Here is a 23,623-nt window from a genome sequence, read left to right as displayed (position 1 = left end):
GAAATTCTCAAGTGAAGGCTTGCGCCTGCGCAAAGGGGGTGAAAGCGAGAGAGGAACACCTCTCTCTGAAAACCAACCCCTAAGAAGAGAGAGAGCAGGAAGCAAAAGGGTAACAAAATACGGAAATGCGCGACAAAAAGAAGAAGAAAAGTTACTTCACCCGAGACACAAAAAAAGGAAAACAGAGAAGCAGAAGTAAAAGTAAAAGAGTGAAAGAGCGAAAGAGGGGAGGAAAGCAACCCGAAACAGACACACAACAGAGACAGCGGATAAAAAAAAGTTCAGTCTGTCGAACGAAACGGGAAACGAAAGACGCCGCGTTGTGGCAACTAAGCAGATGATTAATTAAAATAACCTACTAACACGATGTTAACAAATTACAAATAGTGAAACGTATATATTTTTGTACACACGCCTTGTACAAATAGTCTAGCAAAACACCAAAAACACCAAAAAACACCAAAGTGCATTTAATACAACCGAAAAGTGTGTAAAAGCGCAAGCAATAGGCAAAAATCATGGTCCATTACTCATGAGAAAGTGATAAAATAACGTGTTCACATCGCATTTTGAGTGTAAGCTGAATTTGCAACTAATCAATGTGCAGGCATTTGCATTTCCCTGTGTTTGTGTGTCTTTGCGTTTGCGTTTGCGTTTATCACTCTGCATTTCGCACTTCTGAGTTTGTTTGCTAAAAATCGAAGGCAGACAAACAAACTCGAAAGAGGCGCGTGCCGAAAGCAAAAACAATAGTGCTGCCACTTGTATGTACGATGTATGTAGCACAGTGTAGATATGTTTTATATGGCGGATAAAGCAGCTGATGGCAGTTTCAGTTTGTTGTGCAAAAGAGAGAGAGCCACCGTTATTCGCGCGAGAGCGCCACCCTTACTACGAACTCGTGGAAGTGCAGAAAGAATGTGAAAGAAGGGGTGCAATCGTGGGAGAGAGACAGAGCGCCAAGGCCGGCATCGCAGTGCAATGAACACAAAGAGGAAGAAAGTGCAAAGGAAAATGTTAAATGTCCTTAATGTAAAATTCACAACTAACTGATGCTAAAAATATCTTTAGATTCTATTACTAAATGTAGTAAAATGTATTTGCTAGATACTGCCAAAATAGCATCATTATTTCTACTTAAACATAAATTTCAATAGACTTGGAACACAAGACACACATAATTACAAAATAATTAATTTTGAGTTAAATTTATATCAGATCCAATGTCACTAAATTCCATTACTTAAGGATAACTTATTCATTATTAGGTGCGCAATCCTTGAAAATCTGCAAGCACTTTAGCAATTTTCCTTGCACGAAATGCAAAACTAATCAGCTTACAATAATCCCCTGCAATTTGTGAAAATCTCAGCTCAAGTGTGGACCACTGGCATTACTCTGCCTATTATCGTCTTCGAGGGAACCCAATCTCTTAGTCACCACTAACTCGAGTCCTTTTCAGATTGCAATAAATCCCCGTCGCACATACAAACATATTACTTAATGCAACGTCTGTCATCAGGACATAAAGCACACGCACACAGCAACCCCAGATTTCCACCTTTTCCAGTCGTTTTCCCATTTCTCCAGCCACAACCCCCTTGCACTTGATATAAATGCAACGAATTTCGGCGGTTGCAAGCAAGACTTCCTGCAGCACTTGCCACAAATGAAGTGACTAATGCAATTATGCATTAATTTGCGGCAGCATCACGCCTCCTTGCAATATTTTCAACATTTCCGCAGGATGGTGAAAGGATGGTGCGATAAGGACGAAGCAGCTAAAAGGCTGGAACAGGAAACTTTTGCGCCATCATTTGACAAAATACATTTACACTTTGATTTCTAAGAGGAGAAAGAATGGCAAAAACCCGGAACATTTTGCAAGTGCACTTGGAAAAAGTTCTTCGCAAACTAAATGATTCATGATCAATGAATATGAACAATAAGAACTATAAACTAGTAGATTGTTAGTTGGAGAAAAGTTTATTTTGTATTTTACCATTCATTTTATTTGATCTATTTAAATACTATTATTATGCAAGTGTAGCACACACGTAGCTGCTGTGGGAAAGGAGATGACAGTTAAGATAGATCCAGGTGAGACTCCCACGAACGCACACACACACACATATGCACCTGCTAGTGGCAAATGGTGTGCAATCAAATGGATGTGGCAAGCCTGGCAGCCATAAAAACGAACAAGAAGAAGGGGCAGGACCTGCATCAGTAGCTTAACAAGTAGCCGGGAGAGGGGCGAAGGGAAAGGGGAGGGTCGTCTCAAGGAAGCTGCAACTCATGCCACATTTAGCCAACTTTTAATTATCGCACTCGAACTGAAAGTCGATTCGAGGCAAGGATGTGGCTGGAGAAACACAAAGTGTTAAGTGCCACCTCTTGGAACCGGTTCCTGAATTAGATTGAAAGTTACATTTGCTGAATTTGTAAAGCACTTAAAGTCTGAATAAGATAAGGAACTCATCACATGTCGATTTAAAGGATGTGGTAATTAGCAAAGCCAAGTAGCGAATCTATTAGCAAACACAACAGGTCGTATACTTGATCTTGCAGCACAAAAAATTTAAGAAAATTACATTATCGGTTCTAGGGGAGCATCAATTATATTACTAATATAATTACCTTGATTCAAATTTAGCAGACGCAATGAACTAGATCGCAAAGAAAGTGCGCCCACCACCGCTGCCATCTGCAACTTTTGCCAACTTTAAGTTAATTGTCTGAGTGGCAGAAGAGCAATGATGCGTGTGTGTGTGTGTGTGTGTGGTGTGGCATGCAACTCCAACTAACGGTATCTGGGCGTTCGGCACGGCACCGCATACATATGCAACGCAATCTGTCAGTTTCTGCTGTTGGCTTTTCTTAACTTTTTCCCCGATGCTAAATGCTCTAATTACGCCTAATGGAAAACCCGCACGCACACACTCGCCATGTGTACATATGTGTGTGTATCGGTGTGTGCAGTTGTATTTGTGTAATTATTCGAGAATTCTTCAGTTGGCTGTCTTGTTTCCGCTTCCTTCCCTTCGCTTTCCTTGTTTTCCCTGCCCCTCGCTTCCTTTCCCAATGGATGTGTGCATATTCATGACTTTGTTGCCTGCTCGTTGAGTTTTTAAGCCAATTTAAATTGGAGGGGAAGGGGTATTCGGAAGTGGAGTAACCCACTTGTCCAGTCGTCCCACTGTCCGACATCCCTTTTCGGACTGGCCCACATCTGTGCGCTGTTTATAAATACACATCTTTTTTTGCGGCAAGTGCATGTGTATGTGAGAGGGCTGAAAAAATAAAGGACAATCCCTTTAACTGGCCATTGTTGGAAATCTGCATAATTTAATTTGTTCTAGCAATTTAAATGAATATTTCATTAGATGCATTTAAAAACCGAAACCGAGGGAATTGCATTAAAAGCGCAAAACAGATCTAAAATTAAACTTCGCTTAATGTAAATAAGGCAAAAAGTTAGCCAGCCACAGCCATAAATTGCAGTTTGAAACATATTTTATTTATGCTGAAACCGGGCGAAAGCCAAAACCCAATTGAAACTTTGGAAACATTAATCATTGTAAATTAAACATAGCTAAATATGCAAACATTTACAATGCTAATGGTCAAAGCGCAAAGTTCTGATTTAAGTGCAAATACTAATTAAAAAGTATTGCAGTCATTAATAAATCTATCGAATTATAAGGTTGCAGACAGCTTTTTTGCCGTAATTTCTAAACAATTTCTTTGTTTATAAATATAAAAGGAATGTAAATTCTGATTTGCATTTTGCTTACTCGTTCAACTGCAGGAAATTAAAATATTTTTCTTACTCGTTCAACTGAAGGAAATTAAAATATTTATTTCAAATATTATGATTACTCAACCAAAAACCTTCTTTTAAACTAAACCAGTAATTTAATCAAGTTCACAGAAACAGCGTCAAAATCTATATAATTATTAAATTGCCAATAACTTAGTTGGATTGCAATTCACATTCCGATTGGACAGACAACAGAACTAGAAAAAGTTCTGTTAAAACTTTTTATCTTCGAGTTCGATTCAATGCCGGAGTGGTTCGTTTCGAACTCGTAGGTTGCATTCAGATCGCATCGAACTCTTATATGCAACTCTTATACGAACATGTTCGGACGCTTATCCGAAATGTTTTCAAAAATAAGAAGATCTATATTTCGATCTTCTGGCTGTTGTCCTTCAGTTACAATTTGTTGGATCGCTCGAGTCTGTGGATACCAGCAGTTTGGAAGCTGGAGATGGAGTGGGAGATCTCTTCGAAGGAGGCACGCAGGAGCATGCCTCCAAATTTTTGGCCTTTCTCCTCGACGAGATGTCTGACTTCAAAATCCTCCTCGGATCCTTCAATCCCTGTCTGTAGGTAAATCCTTCGAAGGACTCAATGTGCCTAAGATGGCCAACAGCCTACAGCAGGAACACCATCAGCAACAGCAACAGCAGCAACCGCCGCAGCAACACCATCGGCAACGACAACGGCAACACACGACGGTCGATGTTGTCGATGATTCCGATTCAGTCGAGTGCCGAGCGAGCGGATGGACGCACGTGTGGCGCGGTGGTTCAAGAAATTCCAAACCGAAATCCCGCAATCAGATTCGAGCAACTAGACAGTATCGTCTTCGGGATATCCGATTTCCGTGTTGGCCTGGCCCAAAACAACAAAAAAAATCGACGCTTTTTTGTGGCACAACGCGGCTGCCACGGGCAGCGTTCGAAAGCCAACTAGAATTGGAATCGTGTTGGCAACAGTCGTTATAATCGACAAAACGGTAAATGCAATTTAATGAGAACAAGTGAATGGCGAGTGGCAGAACGATAAAACAATAACGATTAAGTTTGTGAAATGCCAGCGGTCAATTGCGGCCTATTCCTGTGCTCTACACGCCGAAATTCCATTACAAAAGTTGAAGGAACGAAGTGAACTCTTATCTTATCTCATTGCACGGTAACACGTTGCGTATGCGTAATGCCTCGCTTGAAAGCCAATTGAAAAACGCTTAAATCAACTTGGCCAACAGCTGCGCTTCACTTTCCCTTTTCCCAGCAGCTGACCAGAAATAAACCACGGCAAAACGCTACGTTTTTGGATTTGGGAGTGTTTAATTAGCATCCATTACAAGTGTGTGTGTGATTTCATTTTTGGCGGCCTAAAAATCGTTTAATGTTTGAATTGAATGAATTGTGTGAATGTGGGGGAATTCTTATCAGCTTCTGATAAAGCCCACTGGATTAGATAAATAGTGCAAACAAACTTTTGTTTTTGAATTGAGCATTTCAGGGTTAAGTTTGCTGGCAAACTTTGATTACATATCAGTAAGAGGTTAAATATTTTAAAAATCACTTTTAGTTTCTGCTATTTGAGTACAGCATCTATTATTTAATTTTGAAATTAATTAATGAAGGGCATTATAAATAATCGCTTCTTTTATAATAACAACATCCGGCGGGCGCAGAAATGCACTCAATAACTTTAAATAAACACACGACATTTGCGAGAAAATGGCCGTGGGCAATTTATTTGTGAAAAGGAGCGAATTAAATGGCAAAACCATTAAAAGTTGCAGATAATCGTTTTGCATTCATGAACGGACCTAATTAAATCCAATTGAATTAAGCTGGCCAGAGTTGAACAATTAAAACGCAAACGCAATTAAACCAAATAAATCGAGAGATGATGGAAAATAGTGCAAAGTAAAAAAATAAATATAATGAAAACACAAATTGAAACAGATACGAAAATTAAGTTTATAAATATATATTATATATGTACATATACGAGTATATTTTGTTTACACTCATTCCAATGCATTTGTTTCTGCCTGCAGTGAAAAAGCGCATAATTCATTTGCCAAAACAACCAAACCAAAAAGTAAATAAATAAATATCTAAGTGAACGTGATACGTCCTCAACCCAATTAGGAGTTAAATATATAAACATCAGCTGTCCACAATGCGTCGCAACATCAAATTGATTGTGTTCGTGAGCATCATCTGGATGTTCGTGATGGTCTACTACTTCCAGTCCAGCACAGAGAAGGTAAGTTTGACGTGGAATTACTCTTTAAAAAAACTCAAATGGGAGATACTTTATAAGTTCAATATCTTATCATAGTATCTTAGTCTTTCGCACGCATTTCTGCTCACTTTCCTTTTCCTGTAGCCATGTCTTGTTATCTTCCAACTCATATACAAGTATATCTATATACTTTTCTGATCACGAAATTCGTGGCAACTTTGAAGCGGATCCACAGTTCCTCTTCCGTCTGAATCATCATTACCATCTTTTTCGATGATGGCATCGCAGAGGACCGTTGCGTTGCGTATGCCCTCTGCATTGTAATTATTCGATTGCTGCCGCATATAGCCTGCCACCAACTTGACAGCCCATTGTTTTCTCTTTCCGCCCGCTCACACCCACTTACCCACTTCGTAATTAGCCCCATGTATCTCTTCACCACCTGTATTTTTGTCGCTTACTCTACAAGTTTTAATTAAGTTTTTTCGACTGTCAGCTTGTGTTTATTTATTAGCAATAGAGCTACAGTTTGGGGTTACAAGAAGTCTTTTTCGGGGGGCTTTCTTATCAGAAGCTGCGTTGCTGGTGCGGAAAGTGAAGGCAAATTTTGTGTGTCATAAAACACAGCAATTAAAATTATCTTTGCATGCAGGACACATCAAGTGGGTCAGCTAGCTCCAACTATAAATGCAGGATTTGATGCTTTGCAGGCATTAAAAGAACAATTTTATCTTCTTTCAATTTGGGATTTCCACAGGAGGTGTAGATACTTTATACCTGGAGCTTATACTTTTTTTATTATGTTGTCGTAAATTGTTTTTGTCTGCCGCACACGTGTACTAGAATTGAATTTGGTTTCTTGTGTTTACTTATTTATCCAGCCAGCGAGAGCTACGGCAAATTTCGATTGTGTGTTTTCTGCAGAGAAAATAAATATATTTCAGCACGACACGAAGGAAATGCACCCTCACACACGACGAGCCGAAATGTCAATTTATTTCAGCAATTTCAAATATATTTTTTACTCTATTTTGTTAGCGCATTGGGCGGGGCAAAATTACATTCGCTGTAAAATAAATAAAAACACAGTGTACGAGTGGGTTGCAAAAAACGTTGCATGCATCATCCTTTTTTTATGACTTTAATGTGTTAAGCAAGAAAAAAATCCTTTAAATTTATTGACCACTTTGAGAGATGTTCTGGCATTCATAGCCTTTGTATCCGCATTTTTTCATCCTGCCAAAATTGGTATCCAAAATTAAAAATGACGCAAACTTAAAATATTTTAAAAGCTTTTCATGACTGCTGCAAGAGTGGAAATATCTGCAAATAGTTTAAAGCTGACTAATCGACTGATAAATACGCTTTTATATATAAGAATGATTAATATTTCAAATATGAATTTCTTATCAGCATTATAAGATTTTTATTATAAGATGAATACGCTTTTCTATATAAGAATAAATAATAATCGAAATATAAATTTATTATAAGTACAGCAAATATAATAAGTAAAATTCAATTCAATTAAGCTCTCTTAATTACACTTTTGATCCTTAACAATGGCCTTTCAATTGAGGGAAAGCGATTATTATGCGATAAAAATGCTGCGGAGCTGCAGAGTATTTAAAAATTGAAACGTAAATCTGCGCAAATGAAGCCGATTATGGTGCAAATACAATTTCACAGACTCTCGCCTCAACATCATCATCATGGCCACCATGGCCACCATGACCAGCTGACCATCGCCGTGGTCAAAAGCGGAGTTCCAGCCACTTGGGATCCTCGTCTTTCCCCGTCTGTGTCCCCATTGCAATCATCTTCCTTTTACCACTGCATCGAAATAATTTTTCATGTAAACTTGATTTATTTTCCTTTTTTGCGCTGCGAATGAAATGCAGGAAATGCAGACTGCACTCCACTCACTGCACTCTTGGTCATTGGTTTTTCAATCATTTATTTTCAGCAGCAGCAGCAGCAGTACTTCCCACTTTTGATAAGCTGTCCACTGCCCGAATCTCGTTTAATTATTTAGTTATTTTTGAACAAGCTTATTAGAGCTACACGCATTTCTGATAAGATTATGCTTTGTTTGCTGATTAAACATTATCTGTTCTTAGATGGTGAGAATTATTTATAACATATCTGGTACTTTTTGTAGACTAAACTGAAGTAGCTTAGAGAGTGAAGTGTTTACTAAAACTAGTTAATAATTTCTGCCATAACTTAAACCTGACCTAAGCTCACTACACTCTTATTCAGCTTTTTTGAGAGCTATTCGCTCGATGGATTACATCTTTTCTCTCCAGTTGGGCGATTCAATGACATTTCATTCATAAAACCACATCCGAGTTTTCTGCCATCTCACGCCCGCCTGAAACGAGAGCTGCAAACGAATTTGTAAGGAAAATATATCACAAAAAAAAACTTGCCCCCAAGTCAATCACACATTTAATTTAGTTTAATTGTTAACGGCGGGGAGTTGGTTACATAACCGATTGATTAGTTTTCGCCTTTTTTGTTGGTCTTCTTTCATTTGGCGCGTTAATTACTCTGGGTAACCATTTGGAATTCCCGCAGCTTCTCAAAATAGAGTTCAAAATTAAACTTTCTCTTTTGTTGCCAAAGTTTTCCACTTTCGTCTGAGGTCGCGGAGCGGTTAAGCCATGTTTTCAGTTAATTTAAATAAAGAACAGCAAAGAAAGTGGTAGCAACATTGATGTATGACATGCACTAAATGCTAGACTTTATTTAAGATGGAGTATCTGTAAGTATAAGTATCTATAACTTGCATATTCTTGAATGTGGAAGATGTTTCAGCATCTTGGCCACATGCAAATGAAGCCATCATAAATGCAAATTCAACCAGAAACTATATCCAGAACTTTTCTTTTCCATTTCGAGAGGCTACTTTAACGACTGCCAATTTTACTTTTATGGCCTTGCTGAAAAAATAGAAAAAAGAGTCCAAATGTGTTATAAATATTTCAAGTTCAAACTAAAATACTTTCGAAGACCTTAACGGCTCATGAATTCGATTTATAGCTCCGCATATCACGGAGTGGTCTATAAAAAACACCACTCCATGCACAAAACACTAAATCTGCAGGGAAAAAAGCAAACTTAAAATTTGCGTGACAGAGCAAGTTACGCTCTGGTTGACAGTCCACATCACTTTACCCACAGATGGGGACAAAAAACGCACTGAAACAGAAACAGAATGCCATGGATCCGGCAAAAAAGTAATTTGCACTTGAAAACACTCGAAATTAATTTCAATTAAGTTCAATAGACGCCGATGATCGAGCTTAGAAACCAAACTGCTTTTTGTGCTGGAAAATAATTAGAGTGCGGCGAATGAAATCAGATCGTTCGGAGAATGTTGAGAAATTTAAGGCGACCTGTTTCTATGCAGTTTTCTGAGAACCAACTGTTATTAAACTGTTGATTAAATAAATAAAATTAAATATGTTCAATCATCGCTGAATTGAAAACGATAATCACTTAGTTCCCCATACAACAGATCACTCAAAAGCCTAAACCAATTAATACGACCCTCCTCATTTAATGACAGCCTTCTTGGCCACAAGATAAATTAGCATTTTATCAACAAACTCGTCGTGGACTTTTTGAGTTTCGGCTGTCAATGACAACCTGCCTGGCCCAAAAGAACAACTCGAGTTTACAAAGTTCACTTGTATCTCTGGCATTTGGAGAACGCTTTGATTTACTATGAATAATTAACGATGCTAATCTGCAGACAGGCTTGACTTTTGATTTTCTTGACTAATTTGTGGCTAGGGTGAAGGAAGGGAAGGGGAGCGGCAGGGGTTTGGTCCAGTGTAGAGGTCACAGTCGGCGCAGATGACAATCTCCTCGCTCGACCGGCTATGGGTATAATATTATATTTTTGAATGGGCCCAACCGGTTATCCGTACCTTCATTTGCCTGCGGCCTCTGGACTTCCAACGGACCATCTGCTGCTGCTTTTTCTGTTGCTGCGGGGGATGCTGCTGCTGTTGCTGCTGCTGCTGCTGCTACTGCTGTTGTTGCTATTGCTGCTGCTGATGTCCAGCCATTTGCGCTGAATGGTATTTTATTATGTTGCAGCTTCCGTTGTTGCTGCCGCGCATCATATTGTTCATGCCACGCTTGATGCCACGCATTTTGCCAATGGGTTCCCAGTTTTTACTGATGCCCTATGTGACATCATGCAACACAACTGAATAGCTACATTTCATCCTGTTTCGGCTTTGTTACTTTCGACTTTGCAGTTGCCGCCGCACTTGTCGCTGCAGTGGCAACTTTATCCTTGGCTGCTGCTGCTGCATCTTGCGCTGCAACTGCCGCTGCAGTCACCGACTCCCTGGCAGTAACGGCTGTTGCAGATGCCTTTGCCCGGACCGCAACTGCTGCTGCTGCGGACTTTTCCTTGGCCGTCGAGGCAGCCCACGTTGCAGTTTCCCTTGTTGCAGCTGCGGCAGCTGTGGCTCTTTCTTTCGTGTATTCTGCTGCACTCGATGCCTTATCCCTGACTGCAATGGCCGCACTGGATGCACTCTGCTGGACGGCCACTGCTGCTCCTGCGGCTTTCTCTTTGGCTGAGACTGCTGCTGCTCCTGCCTTATCCTTTACCGATGCTGCTGCTGCTCCTGCCTTATCCTTGGCTGAGACTGCTGCCGCTCCTGCCTTATCCTTTGCTGATGCTGCTGCCGCTCCTGCCTTATCCTTGGCTGAGACTGCTGCCGCTCCTGCTATATCCTTTGCTGAGACTGCCGCCCGTCCTGCCTTGTCCTTTGCTGCTGCTGCTGCCGCTCCTGCCTTGTCCTTGGCCGCAGTGGCTGCTGCTCCTGCCGCTTCCTTGGCTCCTGCCGCCTTCGCCTTGGCCGCCTGGGCAGCTGATGCCGCTGCTTCTTTGGCAGCTGTGGCTGCGGCTTCTCCTGCTTTTTTCTTGCCCTCATCCATTGCGTAAGCTAACCGCAACCCAACGCATCGAGACAAGGTCGTCTGGTTTCGTGGCTTTCGGCTTCATCCACCGCGTTCGCTGAATTGCTCGAGTCGATTTACACGGCGAAAAAGATATTGAGTTTCATGTTATTCCAAAAGATATACAATTTGTGTAAACATGACTGCTTTCGACATGTGTTGTACAAAAGATATGTTTGAAGTTTGTTTTTCCAAACAGCAAATTAAAGGGAATTTCTGTAAAACATCAACTTTTGTAGCTGCTCTTATGGCATCTGAAATTTTTGTTTGTATACAAACCGGTCACGCTGGCATCGCTATCGCCCATAGTTTTGGTAGTTGCCTGCGGACCACTTTCAGTTTCGATTTGCTGATTTTTATTGTTATTTTACAACTTGTTTGGACGGCTTCCTATTGCGGCCAGCAGCGGAGAACCCCAAAAAGGCACAACAATGATAAATGCGGCCAGGGAAGTGATTTCGATTTCAGCAAATCGGATGTAGGAGAGCTGCCATGAACTTTGAACTATCCATAAAGCTGTTCATGCGCTCAAGTACATAAGAAATCGGTGACAAAATCAGCCATCTAAGCTAGGAGTTATAGGTCACAAAGTCTCAACTTGGCTGATCCCAAGTCATAAGGCAGTATGTTTAAAACCGAAATGTTTCACCTCTGGCCACTTGACCAACTGACACGCAAACCCCGCAGTATCTCCAGAGACCCAACACATCACTCAAACGAGGCTCGTCTCGAAAATAATGTTACAAAAATAGGCACCTCAAAAAGTAAAGCCCCTCGAGAGCAGAGATATGTTTGCCCAACACTCGGCACTTGGGTACGTCAACTTAACGTGTTTTGCGTCATAAAGTTCAAGTTCATTATGCCATGTGGGCATAAGGAGGCGCAGTAACAACCAGTTAACAACTCGCATGATGAGGGAGTCCGGTGGCGCCCACCAGCCACCGCAAAGGAAAACAAAGGCAGAAAGTAACAACACTCGGCTTAAGTGCCACTTGCCGGCGATTACACAAACAAGCATGGCCAAACAAAAACACGGCCATAATTGCATGGCTCTTTTTTGGGTATTAAATAATTATTATTTAATAATGAGCAGATGCCACAGCCAAGAAATCAGGCCAAAACAAGGGGCGAAGGGGCGTGGGAATGTGGAGTGATGGGATGCAGCTTTAATGTGGGTCAGCCAACAACCCATTTTCTGTATTTTGCGACCTTCAGATGCTCCCTTTCAACAAAAAATAAAATTCATTAAATTACACAAATATTTGCTAGCATTTTATAGCAGCTACAATGCGGCAGCATGGCATACTTAACCAAATAGCTTTACTATGTTTTTTGTACAAAATTCCACGTTTTAAATTACCAAAGAATAAGAATTCATTTATGCGGCTTTCTCGTTGCTCATTTAAAACCTAATCAGCAGCAGCACTTTGACATTTCAATTCCGAGGGGACCTTCTTTCGTGACTCATGATCGAAATACATTTAAATGTCAATTCAAAGATGATCATTTAAATGCGGCTTTCGAGCCGGGCCAAGTGAAAGTACCGGTTTCAATGGTTTTAGCGGTTTCGACGGCAAATGCAGACAATTGAACAAGTCGAGAAAGTCCGAGGAGCGAAGACAATTCAAATGCATGTAATACTGTCTCCAATTGTCGGGCAAAACGGTTCGTATTCCGTTCGCTTTTTTATTTATTTTATCTCCTTGCAGCTAACTGAATACAAAAATTGCCTGGCGAGGTTTTCGTAATTTTTTTTACTATGCGATTTTCGGCCATTTTCAGCCACTCAAGTAGTGGCATTCACCTCCGTTTTTTTTGTTTTTTGCTCAGCTGTTGGCTTCTCCTTTTTTATGGCCAACAGTTGTGGATGTTGGTCTTTTATTGTTTGACTTTTTTTGCATCGAGAGGAAAGGGCAGCCACTGAACATTGGCGGTGATTGGCTTTAGTTTGCCGCCATGTACAATTGAAATTAGTCTCAAAGAGATCTGTAAATTAATCTGAACATTTAACAGGATTTGTAGGGCTTTAAATTAAATTCACTGAATAATAAATTATCAGGCAATAGACAGCAAATAAATCTGTAGCAAATAGAGCTGCAATGCGCCGATCTAAATGTTTAATCCGGCTGATAATCGTGATTGGCTCATTTATTGAAATGCGGTTAAATATTTAGCCGCATCGACGCTGCTAATAAACTAATTAAAACATTGCCGCGCTGAAATGAATAAACACCAATTTCGAGCGCAAATAAACAAGGACCGCAGTGGCCACAACTACTGCTTTTGAGGTCATCTGCATTAGTTTCATAGTTTCATCCAAAGCGGATAATATAGTTCCCAGCGAAAAAAACAGAGATACACATACTGCAGCCAGAAGATAGATACAATTAATATGACTTCACAATTGTCGTTTCTATTTACCATCCATTTTTTCTTTGCTTCTTGTTTTTGCTCCGTTGGTCGCCGGCTTCTGGCAATTTGTGCTCCCCGGCGACCCTCTGCAAACAGTGCATCCATCAACTGATTGTTCCACTGTCTCAAATGTATCTCTCTGCAATCCCACAGCAGACTATGGGTGAGCTCACTGTAGCCTGACTGATGACATGTGCCGACCTCCCCAATCGCACACTGCACTGAGATAAAACTAAATACTCACAAATGACTAAATACTATCAAATGATATATGACAGTGTCAGTCACACTTTCATAGGCAATTTTAAAAGACTAACCTTTTATGGCACACTGAACAAATAATGTTACTAATTACATTGTGAAAACTTCCTTATGGAGCCACTGTGCTTATCTGAAAATCGGTTTCTTTATCCGTCCTTTTTCGAGGGCATCACCAGCTGCCGGACTCCAATTTGAGCTTAATCATCGAAAAGTTCACATGCCCATGAGTCATCCATTCACTGGCAGAACGAGGCGAATGGAAAACACTCAAACATGAGCCCCGATAGCCACTGACATAATAGGAAAAGCAAAGGAAAAAGAGCAATATCCACAATTTGTTATGGCTGTCTAGATGCCTAGATGACTTCGGTTAATGGATGACACACATTTGCGGCCACCAGTTGATTATAAAGTGCGTTAATGGATGTAAGGCGTGAATTTCTCGGGCTAATTTCCAAGTTGGCCTTAATTGATTTTCTCCACTCGTCCGGAAAGTCAAAGGTTAAGCCCGAAGGCGTGGCCAAATGCAATATCCCATTGTCTGGCAGCCAGACTCGACGCCCATAAGACCACGAAATTTATGCAAAACACTTCAATATATTTTATGGAGAGATCTCGTGTCGCAACCAAGGAACAGTAGCCTCATGTCTTGTGGGTTTTATGCTAGGCACACACTGGGGCAGTTAGGCAAAGTCACTCACAGTGGCAATTTGGACGCAAAACATCCGCCAGCTCACAGGCCCGAAACCTCAAACATGCAACAGCTGCAACCGCTCGCCTGCAAGTTGCAAGCGGCAAGTTGCAATTTATTGCAGCTTCATCTGCACGGACCACTAACTGCAAATGATGCTCCAGAGGCTCCAGGGGCGGGCGAATCCACAAAATGTTTCTGGCCCTGGGCTAGAATGTGGATCTGGAATGGCTAAAACACACTTGGTTTAGCATTCATTTTAATTGTTAAGTGCTGCAAGTGTGACACAAACTGTTGAGCAGGCTGTTCAAGGAGTACTAATTAAGGTAATGATAATGACTTCGTCTTAGTTTGACATGCAGCCATAAAATAAGCTTAAGAAAATCTGGAAATCTAGAAACAAATGTCAAAAGACATGGTAATAAATATTAGTTAAAATAAAGTTGGAGTGGCGCCTATAAAAATAACCGTATAAGATGGTGAGTGATGGCTGATCTACGGTCTGACCTTAGCTGAATTGGAAAGGAAGATCAGAAGCAGGGCAAAAAACCAATAACTATATACATATATATTTAATTGAGCTTTGCAAGGCGAAAGGAAACTTGTTGGCCCAAAGTGCAACTGCAGCTGCCGTCATGAGGAAGCCAACCGAAAAGCTAAAACCATAGATAAAAAGAGACAAAAAGGCAAAAAGCAGCGGAGACAACGAAGATGCCACACAAATTTTGCTACCAAAACAATTTGCAATTGTTGCTGCTGCTGCTGCTGATGCGGCCGCAATTTGGTTGGCATGGCACACAATTTCCATGCCACAGAAGAGTTGCATGTTGCATAATGCCACTGCAGTTGCCACCACATCACACGGAAAATCGAGGGGCACCCACCCATGTGAGTTTTCCCATTAACTTGTTGGGTCAATCCATCGCTGGTGTTTGCCAAACATAACAGTTAATTATGCTTCTGTTTGCCATGGGGATTGAGCACTTTTCTCGATTTTCCACTTTTCCTGCCAGTCGGCTCATCATCAGTTTCGGCTTTGTCTGCCACTTTCAAGTTGCCATTAAACTCTGCTTTAATGCCGGCCCACAAAATGTCATTAATGTCAAAGTAGATGGAAATCTTCTTTGTTTATGATGCGTTGCAAAATAATCCAACTCGTACTTTATACTCAATCATCAAAGACGTCAGTGAACTTGGTGCACAGTTTCCGAAAATAAAAAGAGAAAATATTAAGCAGAAAACTATTGAAAGCCATTGAAATGATTATTTTTATAAATATTTTATTAATGAATGGGTAATTAATATTTTTCTGGAAAATTACAAATTGAGGCAACTTTATAGATACACTTTTTTCGTTTATTCCATTGAAACTCGAGACATTTTTTTGTGAAGTGAACTAAACGCATTTCTATTGTGAGTGGGCCAAATCGTCTGGCCAAGAACGAGTGAGAAACAAGATTTCGGGGCACATGACATGTGGCATAAACAATTTCCATCAGGGTTCGAGTTCAATGGTCACATTGTTGGCTTGTTTTTCTGCCTGCCGACAGACGGGGCATTTGTCAATATTTTTGGTTTCGAATGGCGTGTAGAGACTTTTAATTGAATTCTGTTGTTTTTCGGTGTTTTTTTGATTTGGCCCAAACTGGGAGTGGCGCCGCAAAAGAAACGAAGAACCCAAAACAGATTGCAATAAATGATAAAGTGTGGTCCAATCGCTTCTTCGCATTTTCTTGTCTGCTTTATGGGTGAAAACTAAATTTGATACGTTCCAATTACTAAATTATGCAGTTAGGAGCTCTTTCGATGTGAAAATCATTCACCTGGAAGAGTGCACACATTCAGACCATGGAGAAGTGGGAAAAACACGAAGCCCCAACCGAGATTAAAGAAATCTCCGCTCTACTATCGCCTAAAAACAAACAGACAGCAAAATAAAACAAAATAATGGTTAAGCTTCAGTGAATATGGGTGAGATTATTAAAGCAAATGAAATTTGTGGAAAGACCGCAATGGAGAAAAGTAGGAAAATTGTCACTCACCTTAGTAACCTTAGTTATTCAGTAAGCTAATTAATTTATTCAATTATTCAGTAAGCTAACTAATTAATTAAATTAGCAGATATGAAATTCTAACTTGATTTTGAGTACTCATTTATTTAACTTTACATACCAACTTGAATGAACTACGTTATGCAAGACTAAGGAAAATTTGAAAGTAGAAATGATACAAAATGATCTAATCGGCGTGCTCGCCATGACCAACTTCCTCTCTGGCCCGCTTCTCGGCCCCAATCTCGGCCAGCATTTTCTGGGTCTCGCGAGCCAAGTTGACCAGGGTCTGGAGTCTGTTCTCCAGGGTATGGACTCGCTTGTTCTGCATTTCGATGATCTCCTCATAGCGTTTGTTGGTCTCCTCAAGGTACTGGGCAAGATTACGCCAGTAGTCGATGTCCTTCGGCACAGGATAGGATGATGCCGTCTTGAGGTTTTTTATCAGAGTCATTATAATTCTGGACAGAGATCGAAATGAGATGCGAGTTGAAGCTGCCTGGGAGGGCAGCGACTTGGATATGATATCATCGATAACGGAGCCGGCGGAATAGTTGGACTTGAGGTTTCCGTCCGAGGAAGCCATCGCAGAATTAGAGTGCTCAGAGTTCAAATTGTTAGCCATTTGAAAGTGGTAATCTTACTAATTTTGAAAGTATTTGTATAGCCCTGTGAATTGTTATACACTGATGATCCTGTTGAAATCAAGCAGATCATATATTCACAGCCTGCTGGGCTATACAAATGATGTGAAAAATAAAGTCGCAATAAATCTACCAAAATATTAATGCCCCATTGGTTTGCTTTCAATTATTTATTGCACTTTAATGGAGTTAACTTTTGGCAGATTATTATCTTTGCTCTGCTCACAAATCATCAAAATGGCCAAATAAAGAAAAGCTTCATCAGAACGCCATAAAATCGTATCACAATTTCCATATTTTCTCTGTGACCCCAAGCAAAAAAAAACAACAATCAATGCCATCAAATGGCTATGAACTCAATTCAAAACAATTCGTTTCTCTTCGCTCTTTCATCTGAATTTGGCTGGAAACATTGAACTCGAGCAGTAAACTCAGTGATGACCAAAAGAAGTCAACCATTTATAGCAACTTGTTGCTCTGGTTTAGCATGACGCCAAAGTTGATGATAGTTTTTGGCCAAATGTTAATAACAAGTCGAAGCAAACTAGAATTTGATGAGTGCCAAGTAGATGATTTCGAGTCTTGACTTTGACCTTTTGAGTGCGCAAAAAGTTTCGTCTTTCGCCTGACGTCAGTGGCATAATTTTCCAGTCATTACTCTCCCGAGGATTTCCACAAATAGATACGGTTTGCAGTGGGATCTGTTCTTCTGTTCCCAAAGGACAAATAAATTTGCAAATGGAGCGGAAAGTTTGCATTTTTATTTCCCGCCATCTTGTGCTAAAAATAACTCTGTGATTTGAGTCGGATTTCTGATTCATTACAGCTACTAAACTGCAATTGCAACTTGACTTCAATGAAGAGGTCCTGTCACAAAGCAAGCTTACTTAGTCTCCTGTTGCTCACGCTGCGTATGCGTAATGCGTGGGTGGCAAGGACTAAGGACACAGCTTGATAGCCAACACCCACGAGGTGTTAGTCATGTGAAGGCGAAGCTGCTTAGGATTGCAGTAGGGGGTCGTGTTATTGAACCCACATCAATGAAAGCGGTAAGGGAACCTTTGCAGGCCAAGTAGAAGTCCTTTTCGGCATAAGGAAATATAATTACATCGAACAAGCTGTATCCATTTATTTTCGTTTAAGTCTGCAAAGGGCTTTCCAGTTCAATCCAAAGAATCCAGCATCTGCTACGCAGTCAAACCTTTATTACTACTTGCCGGGCCAACTGACCCAGCTAAATTGACAAATGAATCATTTCACTTCGCTAAACAGTGACCCAATTTAGGAGGTCCTGGCAGAGGGTCCTTATAGCCCGGTCGATTATTAATTGCGCTCTTGCGTTGAATCTATTTGTCAAGAGTTTTGTCAGAAGCTCCTTTATCGGTGGCCCTCTAACTCTGATTTATGTGTGGCAAGCGTATTGAAAGCGATTTCGTTTCGCTTTCAGCTGACTTTGCCACTTGGCGTTGCACGTTGCGTATGCGTGATTTTAATTTTAAGTGGAGCCCCTTTTTTTTGCCGGCTCTTTGTTGCCTGCTTTTATGGGTCTTTCTTAGCCTGAAATATGTTGCCTTTTAGCTGAAAATTTGGAGGACGTTTTCAACACTAAGCTACCCTTTATTATATTTGAATGTGCTTTTTATGCATAGCTTGGTATGACATGCCTGATTTCACCCCAAAAGCTCTGCCATTTAAAATGTTTCGTGCTTCATCGAGCTGGCACTTATAAATTATTTACTTTAAATGTCCTCAAGCTGAGACGTCCATCCATTTTGTTCAGCTCCACAGGAGTGGGTATTATATTTAAGGCTTGGTCTCAAGGTTATTTTGGTGTCTGCTGTGTGACATTGTCGTCCCTGTTTGTCTGTATTTTTAAAAGAACCAGACACATTGATACTTTTTGTTTGGCTATCGACAGTTATCAGGTCTGGTTTTTGTGATTTACAAGAAATTTAAAGAGGCCCTCCTTCTCATAATTACTAACCATACTGTGCTATTTTCAAAGGCACTCAAAGTTTTGGCAGGAAATATTACAGGCCGCTCTGTAAAAGGTTTTCCGTGTTATTTGGGAACCAGTGTGTCGCCGTGGAATCTTGGACATTGTTTTAAAGTGGGTCGTGGTCGTAGTCGTGGTCTGGGCTTTTGTTCCCCAGTTCCTGGCAACATTTGCAATTTATAGATTATTAATCTTGAAGCAAACACGAACAGTGTTCGCAGTGCCTTTCCATTCTCTGTTCTGTTGTGTTTCGGGCTGAAACTTTAGAGAAACTTTGCCGCAAGCCTGCACGAAAACCAAATCCTTTTCATTCCCTATTTGCACTGGCGCAAACATTTGTTAACTTTATATCGAAGTACACTTCGTCTTTATTCTTTATTGCTTCCTTAAATGCTGTGTGTTTCTCTGAGTGTAGAAGTATTGCTCCCAGTTGAGTTGAGTTATTGCACCGCACGGACGTCAACGTCGCCAATGTGGCGCAGATTAAAGAAATAAATTAAAACACTTGTCTCCCCTCGTGGCCGCCGTGTCCTTTTAGGTGGAAAATCGAGCGCTGCGGCTACGTGAGGTGGCCACCGCCATGCAGCAGTACCAGGACGACACCTCCTCGGCGAACGCCGCCTCCACCGCCCGCCAGTGGGCGCCAGCTGGCGGAGGAGCGGGTCCAGGAGCGGTGGCGGGCGGAGCAGCTGGCAGCGGGGCCGACGATCCCGGTGGCAATGTCATCCTAATCGGTTCGGTGAAGGACTTCGAGCGCAATGCGGTCCACGGCCTCAAGTTGAACGGGATTGTGGCGCTGGAGGAGACTTCGCAGGTAAGAGGTTCTTACAGTTTTAGAATATCCTGATGAACTTAAATGTTGGACCATTGAATATTAATAATAAACTTATATTTATAATGCCACATTTGCAGGGTCTCAGTGGAGGAACAGGTGGACCTGGTGGTCGCCTGCCAGTGGCTCCCAGTGGACGTGGCACCGAGGTGGAGTACTTCAACGAGGCGGGCTACATTCGGGCGGGCGCTCTGCGCAATGGCGAAGATCCCTACATCCGGAATCGCTTCAATCAGGAGGCCAGTGATGCGCTGCCCAGCAATCGGGATATACCCGACACCAGAAATCCCATGTAGGTTTCGAGGAATACCTTGCGAAACAGAAGTGTTTTAAAGTTAGTTTCCATGATTATGCGCCAGGTGCCGAACCAAGAAGTACCGCGAAGATCTGCCCGAGACGAGTGTCATCATTACCTTCCACAACGAGGCGAGGTCCACCTTGCTGCGCACCATTGTGAGTGTCCTCAATCGCAGTCCCGAGCACCTGATACGCGAAATCGTCCTGGTCGATGACTACAGTGATCATCGTAAGTGATGCTGTGCAATTTATGATATTTGTTTAGCGAATGAATTCCCTTCTATGGAATATTTTCAGCTGAGGATGGTCTGGAGCTGGCGAAGATCGACAAGGTGCGTGTGATCCGCAACGACAAGCGCGAGGGTCTGGTGAGGTCGCGGGTCAAGGGTGCGGATGCCGCTGTGAGTAGTGTCCTCACCTTCCTCGACAGCCACGTGGAGTGCAACGAGATGTGGCTGGAGCCGCTGCTGGAACGCGTTCGCGAGGATCCCACCCGCGTCGTGTGCCCCGTGATCGACGTGATCAGCATGGATAACTTCCAGTATATCGGCGCCTCGGCCGATCTGCGCGGCGGCTTCGACTGGAACCTGATCTTCAAGTGGGAGTACCTCAGTCCCTCGGAGCGGGCAATGCGGCACAACGACCCCACCACGGCCATCCGGACACCGATGATCGCCGGCGGGCTGTTCGTCATCGACAAGGCGTACTTCAACAAGCTGGGCAAGTACGACATGAAAATGGACGTGTGGGGCGGCGAGAATCTGGAGATCTCCTTCCGCGTCTGGCAGTGCGGCGGTAGTCTGGAAATCATACCCTGCAGCCGGGTGGGTCACGTATTCCGCAAACGGCATCCGTACACCTTCCCCGGCGGAAGCGGCAACGTCTTCGCGCGGAACACACGACGTGCGGCGGAGGTCTGGATGGATGACTACAAGCAGCACTACTACAACGCCGTGCCCCTCGCCAAGAACATTCCCTTCGGCAAGTGAGTACACTGAACGAAATCACATGGCCACATATGTACATATGGGCCTTGGGTTTAAACAGCTTGCTGTACCTCTGGGAATTAGAGAATGCCTTGTTTGAGTTTATTCACTTAGCTTGGTTTTTTTTTTTCATTTAATATTTTATTTTTCACATAAATTGTTGTGGTGAGCCAAATACTTTAGCCAAGTTATTTATTGCACATTGTTTTCGTTCTTGTGCCACCTTTTCCTTTCCAGCATTGATGACCGTCTGGCTTTGAAGGAGAAATTGCATTGCAAGCCGTTCAAATGGTATCTGGAGAATGTCTATCCCGACCTGCAGGCACCCGACCCACAGGAGGTTGGCCAATTCCGACAGGACAGCACCGAGTGCCTGGACACAATGGGCCACTTAATCGACGGCACTGTGGGTGAGTTCAAGTGCCCCTTTGTTGCTCGAGTTCTATAAAGTTGAAGCGAAACAAACGTAAATAAGTCAAATAAGCAAAAAAAGCACTTGCCAAAGTATGCAAAAATTCAGAGTTTTTAACTGCATACTTGTTGTTTTAATGGTACATTCATATTCTAGACTTCTAGACTTATGTATTTGCATTCCTTGCCCGTAATCCTCTTAGGAATTTTCCCGTGCCACAACACCGGCGGCAATCAGGAGTGGGCCTTCACGAAGCGCGGCGAGATCAAGCACGACGACCTCTGCCTGACCCTGGTCACCTTCGCCCGGGGCTCACAGGTGGTGCTGAAGGCGTGCGACGACTCGGAGAACCAGCGCTGGATCATGCGGGAGGGCGGCCTGGTGCGGCACTACAAGATCAACGTGTGCCTGGACTCCAGGGATCAGTCGCAGCAGGGCGTGAGTGCCCAGCACTGCAACTCGGCACTGGGCACGCAGCGTTGGTCCTTCGGGAAGTACGCGTGAGGAAGAGGACTGGGTTTCGAGTAAACTGGATGGATAAACTGGAAGGATAATGCAGGATCGGTCGTGATATATGTGCAAGTCGATGGGAGGAAGAGGAAGCCTACCTAACGCGATGCGGATTGTATGTGTACTGTACTGTGTACGTGTAATGATTTACCCATGTTCATTTGTTGCTGAACGCAAGCACTCAGACACCATATATATACATATATATATATTAACTGCATGGATACGGAATAAGTTCAGCTTTAGTTTCAAATCAAATCAACTGCTCGCGGGGGGTTAATGTTGAACGCTACCTAAACGAAAAAAAACCAACATATAAAGGGCATACAAAAAATGTACTTAGACTGATTAATTTTTTGTATATGTATAAAACTATATGAAAATCAAATGATACTGCAACCCTAGTGCAACCTTTGGCAGCTGATTAACACTAAACACTAAACTGTAACTAATTTGCATTCACACACGGCACACATTCATTCAAGTCAATTAAGATCTATACGAAAATGCCACAAATTAGTATCCACATATGGTCCGTTTCAAAAAAAGAAAAAAACCTAGATGCCCAAGCTCAGAGTCTTCTCAAACTTGTACTTAAAATAAAACATGAAATGTTATCATTAGTTCTAATTATACACCTAAGTGAAATCATTTAAAAATCATTGACGACTATGTGAAATATGTATGTGTATATATTGAGGAAGACATTTTATTTGAATGTTTATCGAAGGCCAAAAAAAAGCAAAAAAGTGAACATTTCGTTTAAATGCATTAAACATTTAAATACTGCAGGCAAAGCGTATAAATTGGATTGCCTCTTGTGTTTAACAATCAATTGGTTGTTATTTCGAATGCATAAATCATTTGAAGTTTTAAAAGGAAGATTTGGTTGCTTTTTATCACCGACCGACAACCGAATCGAATTGTGAGCATATTTTTTCCAATAAATTCTCTTAATTAAAATGGCTGGCAAAATAAAACACGAATGATTTGAAATAAAGACGAAAAGACACAAACCAAATATTGTATATTTGTTTGTAAGCAAAACAAAAATGAATAATTAAACATGAATTTTTAATTTAAAACCAATAGAGAGGCAACAAAAAATGCAAACAATAAATGGAAACATTTGAAAACAAGTGCAAAGTGTTTTTTTCCTCCGCGGGCCACCAGTGCGTATGCTTAATGTAATTGCTTACATGCTGTGGGAAAGTTACAAATGAGACACAGCTGACATCAAATCTGGCTAAGTACTTGGGCTCACATGTAGGTTAAACGACTTAACTTTCAACTCCGCACTGCCTGTCGGGGCACGTCTGCGAAAAGCAGCTCTCGCAAGATGAAAACTTGCCACATTACGTATACGACACGTGAACACGACGAAATATGTGTGCATACTTACGGGCGAGTTCGTTGCGCTAATTTGGTCGCGCTTAAAAAGTAACACAGCATTTGAAACCAGGGCAAAACGGGGTTCTTCTATTTCTGGCACG

General features: G+C 41.7%; 3 protein-coding genes across 5 annotated transcripts; 1 reads left to right on the top strand and 2 right to left on the bottom strand.

The window, feature by feature from the left end:
• The first annotated feature begins 549 nt into the window (after window positions 1-549).
• On the top strand, window positions 550-23,225 carry LOC122626391 (polypeptide N-acetylgalactosaminyltransferase 2). Of its 3 annotated transcripts, none has more exons than XM_043806635.1 (8): window positions 550-575; window positions 5,862-6,073; window positions 19,632-19,907; window positions 20,006-20,217; window positions 20,285-20,451; window positions 20,520-21,207; window positions 21,446-21,618; window positions 21,823-23,225. In XM_043806635.1, exons 2-8 carry the CDS (start codon window positions 5,987-5,989, stop codon window positions 22,122-22,124), a joined length of 1,905 nt encoding a protein of 634 aa, XP_043662570.1. In that variant the 5' UTR covers window positions 550-575; window positions 5,862-5,986; the 3' UTR covers window positions 22,125-23,225. The 3 variants fall into 3 exon arrangements, with proteins under 3 accessions (XP_043662570.1, XP_043662571.1, XP_043662569.1); XM_043806636.1 differs by lacking the exon at window positions 550-575 and adding an exon at window positions 4,575-4,805 and having other exon boundaries at window positions 5,956-6,073; XM_043806634.1 differs by lacking the exon at window positions 550-575 and adding an exon at window positions 4,575-4,805.
• LOC122626392 (antifreeze protein Maxi) lies at window positions 9,734-11,220 on the bottom strand. The gene is made up of 2 exons (XM_043806637.1): window positions 9,991-11,220; window positions 9,734-9,940 (listed from the first exon to the last, which is right to left on the bottom strand). The coding sequence occupies exon 1, from the start codon at window positions 11,015-11,017 to the stop codon at window positions 10,283-10,285; it is 735 nt and encodes a 244-aa protein (XP_043662572.1). The 5' UTR covers window positions 11,018-11,220; the 3' UTR covers window positions 9,734-9,940; window positions 9,991-10,282.
• Window positions 16,536-17,164, bottom strand: LOC122626393. The gene has a single exon (XM_043806639.1). The coding sequence runs from the start codon at window positions 17,076-17,078 to the stop codon at window positions 16,641-16,643; it is 438 nt and encodes a 145-aa protein (XP_043662574.1). The 5' UTR covers window positions 17,079-17,164; the 3' UTR covers window positions 16,536-16,640.
• Window positions 23,226-23,623: the final 398 nt, after the last annotated feature.

Source organism: Drosophila teissieri, chromosome 2L, assembly GCF_016746235.2.
Source record: "Drosophila teissieri strain GT53w chromosome 2L, Prin_Dtei_1.1, whole genome shotgun sequence".
Lineage (NCBI taxonomy): Eukaryota > Metazoa > Arthropoda > Insecta > Diptera > Drosophilidae > Drosophila > Drosophila teissieri.
The sequence above is the reverse complement of the archived record's forward strand: the minus strand, read 5'-3'. Positions and strand labels throughout refer to the sequence as shown.